The following is a 17,158-nucleotide window of genomic DNA, read 5'->3' on the forward strand; positions in this document are numbered from 1 at the left end:
GGAAATGATTGTCCAAATTCTGGGCATATGGCATGAGTCCGGAGGCCCTCCCGAAGGCTGGACAGATGAAGTGCTTAAAGAGAAAAAACTACCAACGAGTGCTGATGCTCCTGCTTCCTCGACCACACCTGCTCCAGGTGCACCTGCAGCATCAACGAATGCACCTACAGCATCAACGAATGCTCCCGCGCAGCATGCCCCTGCCCCCGCGCAGCATGCCCCTGCCCCTGCCCAGAGCCAACGAGCTCCCATGCCTTCCCAGATGCAGCCCAGCCCTGGCCAGTATCCCAACGCGCCTCCCAACCGTCCCCCAAACCTGGGCGGTCCCAACGCGCCTCCCAGCCGTCCTCCGAACTGGGGCGGTCCCGGTGCGCCTCCTGGCCCTACGTGGTCTCAACAGCAGCAACAACAACAGCAGCAGCGGCCTCCGCCTCACAATCAGAATCGAGGCTCAGGCTCGTATGGCCCCCAGCAGCAACGACAGCAAGAGCCATCGTACAATTACGGAGGAGAGCACGAAGACTACTATGACGATGGCCCTCGTGGTCACCCGCAGCAGCAGCAACGCCCTGGCCCTACGTGGCAGCAGCAACACCGGCAAGAGCCGTCGTATGAGTACGGAAGAGACTACGACGACTACTATGACAGTGGTCCTCGCGGACAGCCGCAGCAGCAGCAACATCGTGGCCGAACGTGGCCCCAGCAACAACCGCCCCGTGGGGGTCAAGGTTACTACGGCTATAACAACTGATAGCACCTTGGGGTGAGCTGGCTTGACGGAGCGACGAAGACCTAGGAACCCTAGGTAGGAAATGAAGGGAGGCGGGCTTTTTGGAGGGGAAGTTTAGGTAGTTTTTTGGAAGGGGAGGGGGGTGGGCATGAATAAAAAGTCATTTATAAACGTGTGTGCTTGCGAAAAGTGAAGAGTGACAGTATGCCAAACGCTTCCAAGCCGAATGAGGGCACAGAACGTTGAGGATAGCTGGAGCTCACCGTACTCCATAGCTACCATGGGGCACGAAACATCTCCTCTACACTGCTCCCAGATTCCAGGAGCCTGGCTGTTACGTCGACTCGGCGGCAACTTCCTTTTTGCAACTACCAATGCAAAATCAACAACACAACAACATCAACATGGGGTCCAATCACCACAACCCTCCTGCGACCTGCCGCTCGTGGCAAGACGTGAACGAGCAGATGCGGCAATGGTACGACTCGGCCTACGAGCTGACACTGTGCTTTCCCGATATCGCCAACGAGCTCATTGCGGCGGGCATGCTCAAGCAACCTGACTGTACGATAGCGCAGCTTCGGCTCGACCACGCCAGAGACTGGGAAACGACGGAGGTGTTGCACATCATACCGCGCGATCTCTTGCGGTCCATTATCAAAGGAACTGTGGCAATGGATTTCGGACCGAACCGGCCTCACGACTACGACGAGGACTCTAACGAGGCAGGCATCTACGTGATTGCCGTCAGTGTCGACAGCCGCGACGGCAAGTTTCTAAACTGATCGGAACTTAGCGAACTGATTACGGCATTACAAACGTATGCCGATGAACGCTACCTACTTCAGGGACACGGTCCTATGTATTGTCAAACAAGGATCTCCTCGTGTGGCCTGTAAGGCGCGGTGCTGCCATCCGTAATAGAGACCAAGTTCGAAGAGGCACCTGAAAAAAAGCTGCCGGTATAAGGTAGGCGATAGTTGCAGGAAAAAGAGCACTAGAGAGGTATAAAAAGACCCAATCATTGTTTCATTGTCTGCATAACCGCTAAAGAATGAGTTGTGCTTGAATAATCGCTGAAACTGCTCAGACCCCAAACTGGCTCTTCTACTTGAAAATATTCATGATGTACTCGACCACCAACGTGCAGACTTTCGTCATGTACGCTAAGTCCGGAAAGAAGGGCTGGATCCATTTCTGTATGAGATGTATTAGCAGTGCTGATATATTTGGTATGAAGATAACTTACGGTCAATGCGGCATTCTTGATCTACAAGAATAATGTCGTCCAGAACGACCGAGGCTTGGTGTGCTGTATAAGAATTGCCATCTTCTCGTTCATCTCTTGCAGCGCCATGTTTCCCTCCTGTAATGCCTCGCTGTTCATCTGCAGACCCCTCTGGATCGACTTGGTACCCTCCTGCAACGCCTTGTTTCCCTCTTGTAACGCCATGATGCCTTCCTGCAACGCCTTGAAACCATTCTGCGAGTTCCTGTCAACCTCTTTGATGCCTTCCTGCAACGCCTTGAAGCCATTCTGCGAGTTCCTGTCAACCTCTTTGATGCCTTCCTGCAACGCCTTGAAACCATTCTGCGAGTTCCTGTCAACCTCTTTGATGCCTTCCTGCAACGCCTTGAAACCATTCTGCGAGTTCCTGTCAAGTCCTTTGATGTCGTTTTTGAGCGAGCGATGCGACATGCGGTTCTGATGCGAGACCATGGCTCTTGGGCTGTTGTTCAGTGAAGTCATCGATCTTGGTCCGGTGATGATTGACGAAGGCTGTATCACTGGTCGTCGTGTCGTAAGGCGTGCTGCGGACCTCGAGAGTAGAGAGAACATGTCGGCGGTTTTGATGATAACGTATAGAGCTGGTTGGAGAGAGAAGGACTTGAGGCACAGTACTGATTGAAGAAAGTTGATGTTGAAAAGATGCGCTGATTTCGTAGATTTGTGCTGGTGTCAGAGCGATGTAGTTAAAGGAGACTGGTGGTGTAGCGGAGAAAAGGTTGAGAATGGGGCCGACAACCTGTAAAGTATGTAGGGTAGGTAGCTTGCCAAAAAAGAGGAGACTGCAGGGCAAGTCAGGCAGGTAGGTAGGTAGTTGCAAGACGTCAATGTGAGTCGCTATCAAGGTGCAAGAAGAGGGAGCCCGCCTTCTCCATCATCTGTGTCTCAAAAAACTCTGTGGGTGGTCTCAAGGTCGAATCTCCTCAAGTGGCAGGAACTCAATGCATCTCGACTGGAGCATTGAGGCGTGGAAAATAGGGAATTTGGACATGCGCGTCCGCTTGTTGCCTGGGACTATGTAGGAAGTCCCGTTCGAAGGCGTTCCGATGGTTTAGTCGTCGTGGGGCTGCTATTGAGATTTGAGACTCTTTGCTGTAGGCAGTCAAATCGAGACTCCTTTCCTCCGTGTCGAGGCCAGCCCGAGAAAAAAGAAGAAGAAAAAAAGGGTCGAATTCTTGAGCAAGTTTGAGTTGAGTTGTCCGACGGGACTAAACACGGGGAAAGAAAGGAGGAAAAAGAATGGTGCCAAACACAGCGCGAGTTGATTGATGATGGAGTGACGAAGGAGTGGAGGAGAGAAGTTCGTAGGTGGTGGTTTTGCTGCAGAGCAGGAATGTAAATGTCGAGTACTCATGCCCCCCACCATCACCCACTTTAGTGGGTGATGAGTCCCGATTGCCCAAAAGAGTGGGGGCGGGCACGAGTACCACATCTGCTGCTGACGGGACTGGCAGTGGCCCACCCGGCTCCAGTTCCATCCGCGCAGTTCCAGCCTCGCCTTTGTGAGGAAAGACGCACCGGCCCCCGAAACCTCCGCCGTCATTGGTTTCGCCGCCAGAATTGACCATTTTTGCAACTTCATCATTAAACCTCACGAACCACGAACTACCAACCACAAACCATCGCGCACCACATCCGACTCCTCTCCTCTTCTAACGAAGCAGTCACCGCTAGGAGGACGCTCATTATATCTACGAGAAAAGTGCGGCGTTAGATCGTGGCATAGTCGTCTCTCAACGACTGCAACCACACACCACCTTCAGAGACCGACGATCTCGCACGCGCGGCAACTCGCCATAAGCCTCAGCGGCGAGGAACGACACCCAGAAAACAACCCGCACTACTCGGGTGCTGGGATTTACTTTGCCACCGCCGGTTCTCATCAAGTCTCATCGAAGAACTTTCGTACCCCTATTCCCTAGAGGAAAAGAACAAGAAAACTCTGCCAAAATGTCAGAAGCCTACGAGCGCGAACGCCAAAACAACGCCCGTCTCGATGAGCTCTCAGCAAAGGTCTCCGCCCTCAGAGGCGTGACCGTCGACATCTACGACAATGCGCGCGCCCACGAGGTCATTGACAGCACGGTATGTTCCCTCGTCGCCTTCTGTTTTCGCTCCGCTTTCCTTTCCTGGACCCCCTTTTTCAACATTTCGTTGGCAAGAAACCCCTGGTATTACATGATGAGGAACATTGGTCCGTGTTTCGGAGGCAGCCTCAAGACCTGCTGTTTGACGACAGAACCAGCACTTTGTGCAACTCTGACCCCTACCATCCTGCCCATATTCTGTCCATCAAGTCATCAGTCTTTTCTTGAGATAGGTCACTGACATATGGCTCTATTAGTCCGAGACGTTCTCATCCATGTCGACCCAGCTCAAGGGCTCCGCCGGCCGGTTAACCCGCATGGCCGCCTCTGGAAACAAGGTCGCCATCCTGAAGCTGTCAGGCATCATCATTGGCATCTTTATCGTCCTTTACTACATCGCCAAGCTGTTCTTCTAAGGAGGAACACGAAACAGATTACATTTTACGACAAGCAGGCAGAGAACTGCATAGTATGGGGGAAATCAACGACAAGGAGAGCAGAGCACATCGGCCGCCAAGGGAGAACTGAGTTTTTCTCGTATTTAAACAACGGAGTAAAGGGGGAGGTCCAATCCGACATCGGGGCCTCGGCATCAAACATGAAGGGAAACAAACATAACGGGAGTATTCAGATATATGACGGGCGTGGATGTTCAAATACCCTGCGCATGGAATCGGAGTTTGGGGGGTAGCACGGCGGCGACTGATTGTATCATCACCAGCAGCAAACTGACTGAGCAAGGCGTGCACTTTGTTTTTACGTTTTGAGGATTGGAGGTTTCCATCTTTTGCTTCAAGGTTTCTGGTAAATTCTTCATCTATGACGCTTTTGCAATTGAATTACAGATGCCATGAGACCCTCTCGTTCTCTCTCTCCTGCCCTGCCTCCAAACATGTCGTCACGTTTTTCATCGAGTGTCTATGTGCCAAAACGCAAATGATGTGCCCTGCGATAGGTTGCAAAAACGCTCGTCCTATCTACCCCAGAGGCACATGCCGCCCAAGATGTTCTCGCAATTTACTGCATTTACTGCCAAACATTGGAGAAGAGGTCCTCGCTGCCGCCTCCGATAGGCTTTGATGAACCAGAGCCGGCGGCGGGCTCGGTGCTGCTCGTCCATCCACCAAACTCCTCGTCCGCCGCAACCTTGGGTGCGGCGCTGAAGCCGCCAGACGCTCCGGGAACGATTGGTGTGTTGGCGAATGAGTTGGAGGAGAGGCCTCCAGAGGAGCCCCATCCGCCAAAGTCGCCTCCGAGGGAGGGCTTGGGCGCTTCCGCGGCCTTGGGGGCCGCGGGTGCAGCGGCAGCCGTGGTCGCGTCGGGCGTGCTCCAGGCGTTGGAACCCCAGACGTCGGATCCAGACCAGTTTCCTGAGCTGATTGTGCTGGTGGCAGCAGGTGTGGGAGCGGGGGAAGGTGCCTTGGGTTGAGAGAGGTTGAACACGGAGCTGGATGCGGGAGCGGGAGAGGGTTTGCTCGGGGCGGCGGCGGGTTGGGAGGGAGCGGAGAGGTCGAACAGGTCTCCCATGGAAGACGTCGGCTGAGCGGGCTTGGGCTGGGCCGCAGCCGGGGCAGGGGAGCTGGACCAGCCAAATCCGCCGAAGCCGCTGTTGGACGGCTGCTTCTGGTGCGCAGCGGGCGCGGGTGCCGCTGCGGGCTTGGAGTCGAAGAAGCTTCCGCCGCTGAGACCTCCGAAGGCGCTTGATGACGATGCAGGCGGTGGTGATCTCGTGCTGCTCACCGGGCTGGACAGGCTCGCGAACGGGTCTGCCGCGGCAGGCTTGGGGCTGGTGGTGTTGTTGGAGAAGCTGAGGCTGCTGAAAGCGTCGTTCATGCCTCCAAAGGACTGCTGCTGCTGGTGACCAAAGGTGGGCGAGGGCATGCCGCCGAATGCGCCGCCTTGAGCCTGGGGCGCTTGTTGCTGCTGCTGGGGTTGCGGTCGCGGGGCAGAGGCGTACAGGGACAGAATGGACTGCTTGAGGTCTGGCCTGGAGGGTCCTCCCATTCCACCGGTGTTGCTGGTGCTGGCTGGTCGAGGGGGGGCGGCGGGCTCGCCAAAGAAATCCAAGCCCAGGAGAGAATCCTTGGTGCTCGTGGCCTTGGGAGGAGCGGGATCGGATTTCGGGGGTACCTTGCCGGGCTGGGGGCCGGCGGTGCTCGCTCTGGGGATGGGATCATCGCCGCCGATAAGATCGATTTGCGGCTGCGGGGCAGCGACGTTTCTGGGGGGCGCGGCGGACTTGCCGACCGAACTCTTGCGAACCGATTCTCTGCGCTCGACATTCTGCTTCTCCTTGACCAGGCTCAAGGGTACATCGTCGTCACCGTCTACGTCGAGGCTGGCGGGGTCGGGAATGGGGCCGTCCATTGTCCATCTCTTGAGCTCGTACTTGGTGCGGATAAAGTTCTCAATCTTGGATTCCGAGGGAACGTGGCCGGGCGCCAGCTTGGCCTCCCAATATTTGTTCGCGCGCGCATTGCCCCAGCTGAGGATGCTCCGGAGCTGCTCGTCGGTCCAGGAGTCGAGATCGACAGACTTGACTCTGCTAATGTGCGTACCCATGCCACGGTGAATGCCTGAACACCGGATGCAGATAAAGACACCGAGGTTCCAGCTGGCCCATCGCGGGTCTGCAATCATGACACAGTCAGCGGGAATCCCAGATTGAATCAAGGTCGAATTGCCTGAGACTTACGCTTGTTCTTTTTGCAATCGGAGCATACTTTGTTGCACTCCAGTTTCAAGAGGCTCTTGATGGTCTGCTGGTTTTGGGCCGCTCTCTCGGCGGCGGGATTGGGCGGTCTTCTAGACATGGTGGCCTTTGATCGTTTTGTGGGAGGTGGACGGCGGAAGGTGATGGAGGGAGATTGAAGCAACGATTCGACGGATGGCTCTTATTTCGTCGCGGCGGCAGGTGTAGTCGGAGAAAAGGGGACGCAGCGCAGGATCGCAAAGTTGACAACCTGGACCTTGAATGCCGTGGGCCTGGGATTGATATTATGAATTGCCTACAGACTCCACGCGGCGCTGATACCGGCCAGGTAAGGGGCAACTGGGGTCGAGACCGTAGAATTCGTCCCTGCCTAAGGCAGTGATGACGGCAGTGGAGGTGGGGTCCTCAGACTGTGGTGACATGCTTTGGCAGGTGCCTGCGGTTCAGTGGCAGGTGCCCATACATTGCAAGTCGGTTGCCTCTAAGTCATGTATTCTTGGGCCTTCGTAGCTAAGTCTTCATTCAATGCATCCTCCACGGCCGAAGCCCGGTCATTGTATCTCTCGTGAGATTGTTCATTTTCTCTCAGATATGGAGAATCTCACTGGTGCAAATCATCACCGTAGTACAAGATCTAATTACCTGGGTACGTCGCGAAGACTTGGCCTAGAGCATTCTTGCACTAGGTCTTGTGAAGAGAGTTTAGAAAAAAGGTGATGCGTGGAAGAAGTAAAAGATAAGATAAGAGATCTGACGTTCGACTCGTTTCTATCGTCTAGAACTGGCAAGTTCTTGATGCCACTCTGTTGCAATTCAATGGGCTATTACCTCGATCACCTCCAATATGTCGGAATCATGTAGGTTTTAGGGTAGGCAGCCGAGGACTTGCTGCTTCCGCCGTCGAGCTTTAGTAGCTGCCTAAATGCAGGATGACGGAAAGTGTAATTGAAATGGTTGTTGAAGCCATCTGGCCATTGCTGGCTTACATGCAAACTACTATATGGACACATACTCCTCTACTCAAATGGTGTGGTCAATGGGAAGACGAGCACTTGGGACTTGAGCGTGGTAGAGCCGACTGAAGACCGCTTCAACTAGCAGAAGCCTTGCCCATACACACACACACACACACACACACACACACACACACATATTCTCTCTCCCACATACATGAATGCTGGCGTGCGGAGTAGCATGCAAGTTTCTAGTCAGTCTTCCGTCAACAATAGCAGTTTGACCTGTAGTGAATGTCTGTAGGGTCAGAGGCCGCCCTTAAGACCGACATCAGGATTAGCAGAATAAGTATATCTTCCGGAATGAACAGGTTCTTTCCAGACCATCCAGGTTTCCCTGGTTCCCTCGCGAGAATATGATGGCTTCACCACTACCTTGATGGACCATCCAACGGCAAGGGCGCCAGCAGATCTCATCTCGGACCTGCAACAGCACCCAAGATCACCGCCTTGTGCCACGTCGTGTGGGTTGCAGTTCGCCTGGAAGCTCAGCGCTCCTCCAATCAAGGATACGTCGGCAGCGCTTGCTCCAAGCAGCATGGATGGCTGCAAACATGTCGCAGAGCGAAAAAGGCCGGAGCATGTAAACCGCCCAGTAAAGTTGCGGGGGCGGGACGCTGGTGCATTAGCTGAACGTGGGGGAAGTGAGGGGTCGCTCGTCCGCGACTTGGACTCGCACCTTAATCCGTCGCATCTTGAGGCCTCTCGAACAAATCCTCTCTTTGCCATAGGCAGGATGTCTCTCGCGTCCGCGTATGTTTGACCTGCGGCGTCACATCCCGCATCGGACATCCAGCTTAGCACATGCCATTAGCTGAGCCAATTTGTCCTGAGGGTGGAGGGGCGCGATATCGCTTTCCGTCTATCTCGGAGTGTCGTTCCTGGAGAGCCGGCCCAAACGTGCAACCTTCCACCCGTCGTGGCAACTTCGACATCGGACGTAGCTAACAACGCAATGCGGGGGATACTTGGTTGGTATATAACCTTTGTCGGCCGTCGCGTTTGTGTCCTTGTTTGTTGTGTTCAAAATCTCCCGCTCCGACCTTAGGCTTTCTGAAATAGTCGGCTGCTTCTCATCCTTTTCCTAAACGTTCGCGCCCACTTGAACCATCCTTTGCTCAATATTGTCCCTCCGTCATGGCTCCTTCTGCAATCGAGAAGATCACGTCGACGGTGTCCTCCTTCGCGTCTGATAGACTCCGCATCCTTGTTCCTGAGAAGGTTTCCTCAGATGGTCTTGCACTCCTGAAAGACAAATACGATGTTGACAACCGCGCGGGGTTGTCTCCCGAAGAGCTCATCGAAGCGATCCCCAACTACCACGCACTGATTGTACGGTCCGAAACGAAGGTGAATGCGGATGTACTGGCTGCTGGCAGAAAGCTCCGCGTCGTTGCACGAGCCGGCGTGGGCGTGGACAACATTGACGTCGACGCAGCAACAAATCAGGGTATCATTGTCGTCAACTCGCCTTCTGGCAACATCGTTGCCGCTGCTGAGCACACGATTGCCCTCCTCCTCGCCACGGCTCGCAATGTCGGCCGCGCAGATACCACAATGAAGGATGGAAAGTGGGAGAGAGGCAAGCTTGTTGGTGTCGAAGTTGGCAACAAGACCCTCGGTATTATCGGCCTCGGCAAGGTGGGAATGAAGGTTGCCCGAATGGCCATAGGCCTCGGCATGAAAGTGAAGGCGGTTGATCCGTATGCCAGTGCAGAGATTGCCGGCCAGGCCAACGTCGAGCTGGTAGCTGATCTCAAGAGTCTATTGCCGATTGTAGACTTCTTGACCATTCACACTCCGCTGATGGCGAGTACACTCGACTTGCTGAAAGAGGAGGAGTTCCAGCAAATGAAGAAGACTGCTAGAGTCCTCAATGTTGCGAGAGGCGGCGTGTACAACGAGGCAGCGCTTCTTCGTGCGTTGGATGAGGGATGGATCGCCGGAGCTGGTCTCGATGTCTTCACGGCAGAGCCACCAGTCGCCGAGTCGACAGCGTCTCAGCTGACCCGGCACCCCAAGGTGGTCGCCACCCCTCACCTGGGAGCCTCTACTGTAGAGGCTCAAGAGAACGTTTCGATGGACGTCTGTACGCAGGTGGCCGAGATCCTCCGCGGTGGATTGCCAACAGCAGCCGTCAATGCACCGTTGATCATGCCGGAGGAGTATCGCAAGTTGCAACCGTTTGTGCGTCTTATCGAAAAGATGGGCGGGCTATATACGCAACACTTTGTCGGTAGCCGAGGTGGTATGATTGGTGGCCGGAAATTCGAGCTCATCTATCAGGGCGACCTGGCGGGCATCTCCAACACACGACCGTTGTACGCCGCGCTGGTAAAGGGGCTCGTTTCATCCATCAGCGACTCAGGCGGCCGAGATGTCAACATCGTGAACGCCAGCCTGACGGCTAAGGAGAAAGGCATCATCATCAGCGAGACGCACAGTGGGGAAGCGAAGAACGCAGTGTATGCCAGCTTGGTGACGCTCCGATCACACGGCGCAGGTGGCGAGCAGGTCATCGAGGGATACGTGTCGGGGCAGAGCATCTACATCTCGAAGCTAGACCGATTCAGCGCAACTTTCCAGCCGCACGGAACGATGTTGGTGCTGCACAACTATGACGAGCCGGGCAAGATTGGCGGTGTCGGTATGGTACTGGGCCAGCATGGGATCAATATCACCTTCATGCAGGTGGCCAGCTTGGACGGCGAGGAGAGGAAGGCAGAAGGAGGCAATGAGGCATTGATGATACTGGGCGTAAGAGGAGAGATAAGCGGTAAAGTGGTGGATGACTTGCAGCGAGAAGAGGGTATCTTGAACGTGAGCTTGGTAAGGTTGTGAGGATAAGATATCCCAATAGGCTTCCCTGGGGATTCGCAAGGTAGATGATGAATTCAAGCCGAGTGGAATCCACTCCACGTGCTTCATAGTCGTTTCTCTGCGAGACGTGGGCAAGAGACATCAGAAGCAACCGGAAGACATCCCAGAGACCCCATCCGCGCCACAGAAGCCAGGCCCACATCCTCCATCCAACTCCACTTTGAGAGAGGTGACAGAGGGGCTCGACAGTCTACATCTTACACCTATCCCTGCTACCACGAGATCACCCCGGCACCGAAGGGCGATCAGTGAGACGATCGTTACATCGCCGTTGTTCTCACTCACGCCGGAGGACGACACATCCGTCCAACCAGAAATATCGCGTAGCGGACTATCACTCAGATCCCACATCGACATGGCGGGAAACGGAGCTGACGACGAGGCCTGCCCACAGGTACTCACACTGGAGGCGGCCATAGCAATGATGGTGGCAGCAATGAACAGTCAAAGAGAACAGATAAACAATGACATGTCTTAACTGCTGTCAGCAGTATTCGCGGAACAGAACCGGACCAGGGATGACGATGCCGATACTAGTCCCGGCCACAAAAGCTACTTCCGAGCCACGGATGTGGGCATCTTCAACCCAGAGACCAAAGATGTAAGCAATCTGGGCATGGTCAGTGATGGTAAATTGACCATCTACACAGACATCTACGCCTTCACCGATCGACTCATCGATCTGGCCGCTACCCGAGGCGAGGATGCTGTCAAAGAAGTTTGGACGCAATGTCTGCAGGGACCTGCATTGGTATGGTATTCACAGATTCTGACCACTACCGATCGCAACTTGCTCCGCACCGCACCGGTGGGCGCCATCACTGATAAATTACTTGAGCGCTTTAAGCCGCATTATGGCGAGGCGATGCGTCGATGGAAGTATGCATCCTTCACTCTATAGGATGTACATCTGGGCAAGGATGTACTGACCTACGTCCAATCCATGATGCGAGATGCCAAGGCCTGTGGTATGTAAGACCTCTAAGCTTAACTTCGTGCAGCCTACGAATCATTCGACGGCACTATCCGAAGTCTTATTCCACCTCCTAACGATTACACATCCTTGGAAGGCTTTCTCTAATCCATCAGGATGCAGGAGTCTACCATCAGAACACTTGCAGCAGAACGTGCACCGCGAAGAACTTTTCAGTTAGGCAAGACACCGGCGAGATTTTACGACTAATTTGGTCGCCAGAACTACACATCAGGGTATCCCATCGACTGCTGCAAGGCGACAGTACAATGGACTCCAGCTTTTCTCCAAATTCTCCGAGATATGAATTTTTTGATTTGCGGATATAGTGGGAATAAATCGGAATAACGCCTGATTAGTTCTTCCCCCGCACTCGGATGTACTGTCGCCTTGCAGCAGTCGATGGGATAGGACTAACTCGATATACCAGCGTGGCGGATGTTAGCGTCCCCAGACGGATGCGAACCCCACATCTAACCCACAGACTACCGCCGATGCATAACCCGCCACGGATGCCAGAGTTCCTTTTAAACCCAACTGGCCGCAGCCCAATCTCCAACCGACTCGATTTCCGACCAGCTACCGATTCAGGGGAAGAGGCGGCTACACTAATCCGTACCGCGGCGGATATCAGAGGACCATCCCGGAGAACAGGCGCCTCACGGCACCGGAAGACAAGGCGCCGGCCATCAGAGCGCATCTTGCCAATATCCAGGATGAAGCATACGGTGACAACGACGTCGACAACCCGGAGGAGACAGCCCAATTGGCACACTACCAGGCACCAACCGTGGCAGATGATGATGAGTACGGAACCTATGACAAAGATGTGTTCGAGGACTCACAGCCGGAATGGATCGAGCCAGGAGGAGAACTACCCTTCACATCTGACACATCCCACGCAGCCAACTTCATCGCGGTCAGCCGCCCTCAAGATCCTCACCGACTGACAGTCAAACGGTGCAGGATGTGCTCAGAGACATTCGACAGCAATAACCAGCTGCACAAGCACATCCGCAGACAGCACGGCAACGGACAAGCTGGCACGAGCATCACATCAACCGCATTTATGGCATTCACCGAAGCCTCGATGCAAGCACAGCCGACCACATCAGCGTCAGATGTCATGAAGGCAACCCCAACCATCGTCACTTCATCGGTGGACCCCGCGACGCAGATGGGCACAGGATTTGGCTTCAGATCTTGGTCGTACTTCAGATTCTGGATCACACCAGACCCTCAGCAATGCCATGTCCAGATGGACATCTGCGGTAATACCGGATGCTCCACCACGTTGATCGACAGGCAGTTCCTTCAAAAGCACTACCCACATCTAACACTCCGCACCAGAGCGTCCCCAATCACTATCAAAGGCCTTAATAATACACAGCACCGCACCGATTAGTATATTATCATAGACATGTACTTTAGAGGTACCGATATTACTACTTAGCGAGATAACCTCGCCGCACTCTAGCGTTCAGTATTAGTCGTTAATAATCTAACGGCGAATATATTACTTAGTATAGATTACATAAGACTAAAGAAATTCGATATCCTTAACAACAAGGGCTATATTATTATCCAAGCCTACTATATAAAGATTCCGATATTAGCTTAGTATAATAGTAGAAGGTATTATGCTAAAGTAACGGTAGCTAACAATACGACCATAGTACTAGGTACTACGATACGTATACTAGTATATTACGTAGTAATGGAGGAAAATCAGGGCCTTATCTTTAACCCCGTTGATAATCTACTAGTCGTAACGTACGTACTAATCGCAGATGCGTCGCTAGGCCACATCACGGTGCGCAACGATTCTAAGAAACCTAAACACATCGGCAAGAGACAAGCCCTTGGGCATCTCTCGTCCATAGATCCATCAGCACAAGCCTGGATAATAGACCCAGCGCAAGCCACCGAGGCAGCCGAAGCCGCATTGAAAGAACCAATCACAGTCACCAAACACATCATGCAACCGTCGTTGACCGAGAACAATTCAATAACCCATGCCACCGGTGTCAAGATCTACAACCGGCAACCCGACGCTGACCGCATCGGGGCAGTAATCTCCAGACATGCCAAAGTCTTTCAAGACTCAGGATACGCCGACGTACCCGAGGAGGACCGCCTCCGTGTTGTTTTCAAGCCAGACTGGCATCTGAGAGTGCCCAAACGATGCAAGGTGTATCCAGCAGGTCCAGCGGAGAAGGGCATCATACGGAAGACATTGGGCAAGCTCGTAGATGCAGACAAGGCTTTCCGCACACAGAACATGGTCCCGCTCGCATCTCCAGTTTTCGTGATCTGGAGGGAAAAAGCGCTCACCACTGCTCAGACAACAGCGACCACAGAATCCACATCGGCACATCCAATGCCAACAATAGCACATCCAACCCCACAGCCCAAGTCACCCCAGGCTGCGGACAAGGAGGAGAACAGGAAAGGACGAATGGTGGTGGATGTTCGTCCGTTGAACGACATGATCATGGCGGATGCATACCCGATGAAAACAATGGATTACATCATGTCTAAGGCAGCCAACGCGACACATATCACGACATTCGATGCCATGGCTTTTTATTACCAATGGCGCCTGCATCCCGACTCACAATGGGCATTCACGGTGGTGACAACTGATGGACAGTACACATTCAAGTGTCCGATAATGGGCTATAAAAACTGCAATGCATATGTGCAGCGCCAAATGGACAATCTGTTACGGGGGACAGCCGCCGACAGTTATTGCGATGACATTGTGGTGGCATCGATCGGCCTGGATCGGCATCTCGCAGATCTGGATGAGGTCTTGACCCGACTGCAAGACAAAAACATATCGCTGGGCCCCGACAAATCCTTTGCGGGATTCCCATCCGCCATCGTCCTCGGCAAAGTGGTGGATGCGTTTGGCATGACCACATCGGAGGATAAAGTCAGAGCAATCAGAGCGCTGGTATTTCCCAAAACACTGCAGGCATTGGAATCATTCATCGGCCTCGCGGGATCATTGCGACATCACGTCCCACGATATGCCGCTATCGCAGAGCCATTAGAACAACGGAAGACATTGCTACTCCGAGAACATCGGCGCCGCAACCCAGACGGCACACCCAAGACGGGGGCAATGGCAAAGCCCGCACGCAAGGCATGGTCGACCGCCATCAATGTCTTGTTGCCCACAGCCAAAGAAATCAATGCATTCGAGCAACTCAAAACCGCTCTGACAGACAAATCCACATTGGCATTCTTCGCACCCGGACGTCAGCTTTTCATCGACTTCGACGCATGCATCGAAGGCATCGGTGTGATGGTATACCACATCGCGCAGGACACATTGGACAAACTCCTTGCGACAACATCAGGCGACATCTCTAAGATACCATACCCCCCACGCACAGCGATCCAGCCCATCGCATTTCTCTCCAGGACATTGAACGACGCAGAGAAGAGATACTGGTCCACCGAACTTGAGATGTGCGGATGCGTGTGGACGATCTCTAAGACCGCACACTAGATCCGCCAGACAGAGAAGACACCAGTTCTAATGTACACAGACCACAAGGCCATAGTCGATATGACATCACGTCAGGTCCTGGACATTGCGAACTCAACCGCCAGGACCACCGCGAACAAGAAGCTAGTCCGCGCGCTAGAATACATGTCACAGTTCGACATCAAAATCGTGCACAAGCCGGGAAAGGATCATCTGGTACCGGATGCACTCAGCAGACTGGCATCCACGGACAACACCCCACCGCACCGGTCAGGCGGGCTGGACCAATTCCCGGATGACAGGGAGTGCAACGCATTTCTCGCGGACACGGGAGGACATCATGTCCACCTCCCACCAATGAGACTCACGCCACCGGCTGAACCACGTGAAATTGCCGGCATCCCGTTGGAGCAGACAGCACGACAGCCTACCGTCACTATGATCCACATGGATCCGGATTTCAAGCGACGCATCCAGCGCGGATATGATGAAGATCCAGTCTGGAGAAAGATCAAATCGACGCTGCAGACGAACATTGCCATTCAACAGGACGATCCGGACAACGCAGCAATTTTACCCTTCCACATCCAGGATGGACTCATCTGGAAGACCCCAGCGGATCGACAGGAAACCCGACTGTGCATCCCGAGAACCTGCATCCAAGACATCTTCGAGTCAATCCACAATGGCGGCCACCATGGATACGCCAGGATCTCGGAATTTCTTGCTGACTACTGCATCCACAATGGACTGAAGCAACTGCGAGCCTACCTCAGCCACTGTCCACAGTGCAAGATCTTTCAGATCCGCCGACACAGAGCATACGGCAACCTACAACCCATCCTCCTACCACCTTGCCCATACTACATGATCTCCATCGATTTCATGTTGGCGTTGCCGAAGTCCAGGGTCGGGCAGCTCGATGCCGCACTCGTAGCAGTGGACAAACTGTCAAAGGAAGTGCAGATCATGCTCGGCAAATCGACTGACAATGCCATCGCCTGGGCAAAAACACTACATCGTCGTCTACTCACAGCAAACTGGGGATACCCCAAGGTCATTCTCAGCGACCGTGATCCCAAATTCCTCGCACAGATGTAGAAGACGATGTGGAAAGCGGCAGGCACAGAACTCCTACATACAACGGCATATCACCCCCAAACAGACGGACAAACGGAGCGCACAATTCAGACCATCGGATCGGCCCTCAGGCACTACATCCACTCACTGGAATCTCCGGAGGATTGGCCGGAATCTATACCACATCTCCAGTTCCGACAGAACAACGCGAAGGCCAAATCGACTGGATTGGCACCCAACGAGACAGTACGAGGATTCACATCCAGCGATGTCATCGCCGGCATCTATCGCGACATCAAGACAGACATCACACCACCTAGAAGTCGAATCCAGATTCATGACGCCATCGCAGTGGCTTCCATGACAATGAAGTGGCATCACGATCGCAGACACACGACGAGATTCTTCAGTATCGGAGACAGGGTGTACCTACACCTACACCAAGGATATCAAATCCCCCAGGCAGCGATCGTCGGCCGCAAGTACGGCATGAGATACGCAGGACCATTCCGCATTGTCGAACGCATCGGAAGGGCGGCATACCGGCTTCAGCTGCCGGCGACATGGAGGATCCACGATGTCATCTCAGTGGACCATCTCGAACCAGCTGGGCGCATCGATCCATTCGGCAGGGCGCTGCCAGACATCCCGCCGGTCACGGATGCAGACAAAATTCAAGATCACATCAAAGCATCACGGGATACATCCAGAGGTAAACAATACCTGACAGCATACCGACATCTCGGATCCGAGTACGACACTTGGCTGAGCGGACCCAATGTCCAAGAGGAAGTTCTCAAGAAATGGCAAGAGGAAGGTAGGAGCTGACAATCACCTTCCCGCAACCAGGCGCGCTCCTTCCCCTTCAGAGCTTGCCCCTTCAATTCGGAAATAA

The 17,158-nt window shown here is 53.8% G+C and overlaps 7 protein-coding genes across 7 annotated transcripts; 5 read left to right on the plus strand and 2 right to left on the minus strand.

The window, feature by feature from the left end:
- Positions 1-1,134: 1,134 nt before the first annotated feature.
- CABS01_06779 (uncharacterized protein) lies at positions 1,135-1,515 on the plus strand (the record flags this gene model as incomplete). Its single annotated transcript, XM_060540144.1, has 1 exon — positions 1,135-1,515. The coding sequence occupies one exon, from the start codon at positions 1,135-1,137 to the stop codon at positions 1,513-1,515; it is 381 nt and encodes a 126-aa protein (XP_060403828.1).
- Positions 1,516-2,000: 485 nt separating this feature from the next.
- On the minus strand, positions 2,001-2,570 carry CABS01_06780 (uncharacterized protein; the record flags this gene model as incomplete). The annotated part of the gene is made up of 1 exon (XM_060540145.1): positions 2,001-2,570. One exon carries the CDS (start codon positions 2,568-2,570, stop codon positions 2,001-2,003), a length of 570 nt encoding a protein of 189 aa, XP_060403829.1.
- A 1,398-nt stretch (positions 2,571-3,968) lies between these two features.
- Positions 3,969-4,521, plus strand: CABS01_06781 (uncharacterized protein; the record flags this gene model as incomplete). The annotated part of the gene is made up of 2 exons (XM_060540146.1): positions 3,969-4,103; positions 4,363-4,521. 2 exons carry the CDS (start codon positions 3,969-3,971, stop codon positions 4,519-4,521), a joined length of 294 nt encoding a protein of 97 aa, XP_060403830.1.
- Positions 4,522-5,131: 610 nt separating this feature from the next.
- On the minus strand, positions 5,132-6,918 carry CABS01_06782 (uncharacterized protein; the record flags this gene model as incomplete). Its single annotated transcript, XM_060540147.1, has 2 exons — positions 5,132-6,735; positions 6,801-6,918. 2 exons carry the CDS (start codon positions 6,916-6,918, stop codon positions 5,132-5,134), a joined length of 1,722 nt encoding a protein of 573 aa, XP_060403831.1.
- Positions 6,919-8,968: 2,050 nt separating this feature from the next.
- CABS01_06783 (phosphoglycerate dehydrogenase) lies at positions 8,969-13,089 on the plus strand (the record flags this gene model as incomplete). The annotated part of the gene is made up of 3 exons (XM_060540148.1): positions 8,969-10,588; positions 11,217-11,590; positions 12,264-13,089. 3 exons carry the CDS (start codon positions 8,969-8,971, stop codon positions 13,087-13,089), a joined length of 2,820 nt encoding a protein of 939 aa, XP_060403832.1.
- A 573-nt stretch (positions 13,090-13,662) lies between these two features.
- On the plus strand, positions 13,663-15,204 carry CABS01_06784 (uncharacterized protein; the record flags this gene model as incomplete). Its single annotated transcript, XM_060540149.1, has 1 exon — positions 13,663-15,204. The coding sequence occupies one exon, from the start codon at positions 13,663-13,665 to the stop codon at positions 15,202-15,204; it is 1,542 nt and encodes a 513-aa protein (XP_060403833.1).
- A 60-nt stretch (positions 15,205-15,264) lies between these two features.
- On the plus strand, positions 15,265-17,091 carry CABS01_06785 (uncharacterized protein; the record flags this gene model as incomplete). Its single annotated transcript, XM_060540150.1, has 2 exons — positions 15,265-16,255; positions 16,349-17,091. The coding sequence occupies 2 exons, from the start codon at positions 15,265-15,267 to the stop codon at positions 17,089-17,091; spliced, it is 1,734 nt and encodes a 577-aa protein (XP_060403834.1).
- Between the last annotated feature and the right edge of the window lie 67 nt (positions 17,092-17,158).

This window comes from Colletotrichum abscissum (genome assembly GCF_030869225.1).
Source record: "Colletotrichum abscissum strain IMI 504890 chromosome Unknown Scaffold_14.1, whole genome shotgun sequence".
Classification (NCBI taxonomy): domain Eukaryota; kingdom Fungi; phylum Ascomycota; class Sordariomycetes; order Glomerellales; family Glomerellaceae; genus Colletotrichum; species Colletotrichum abscissum.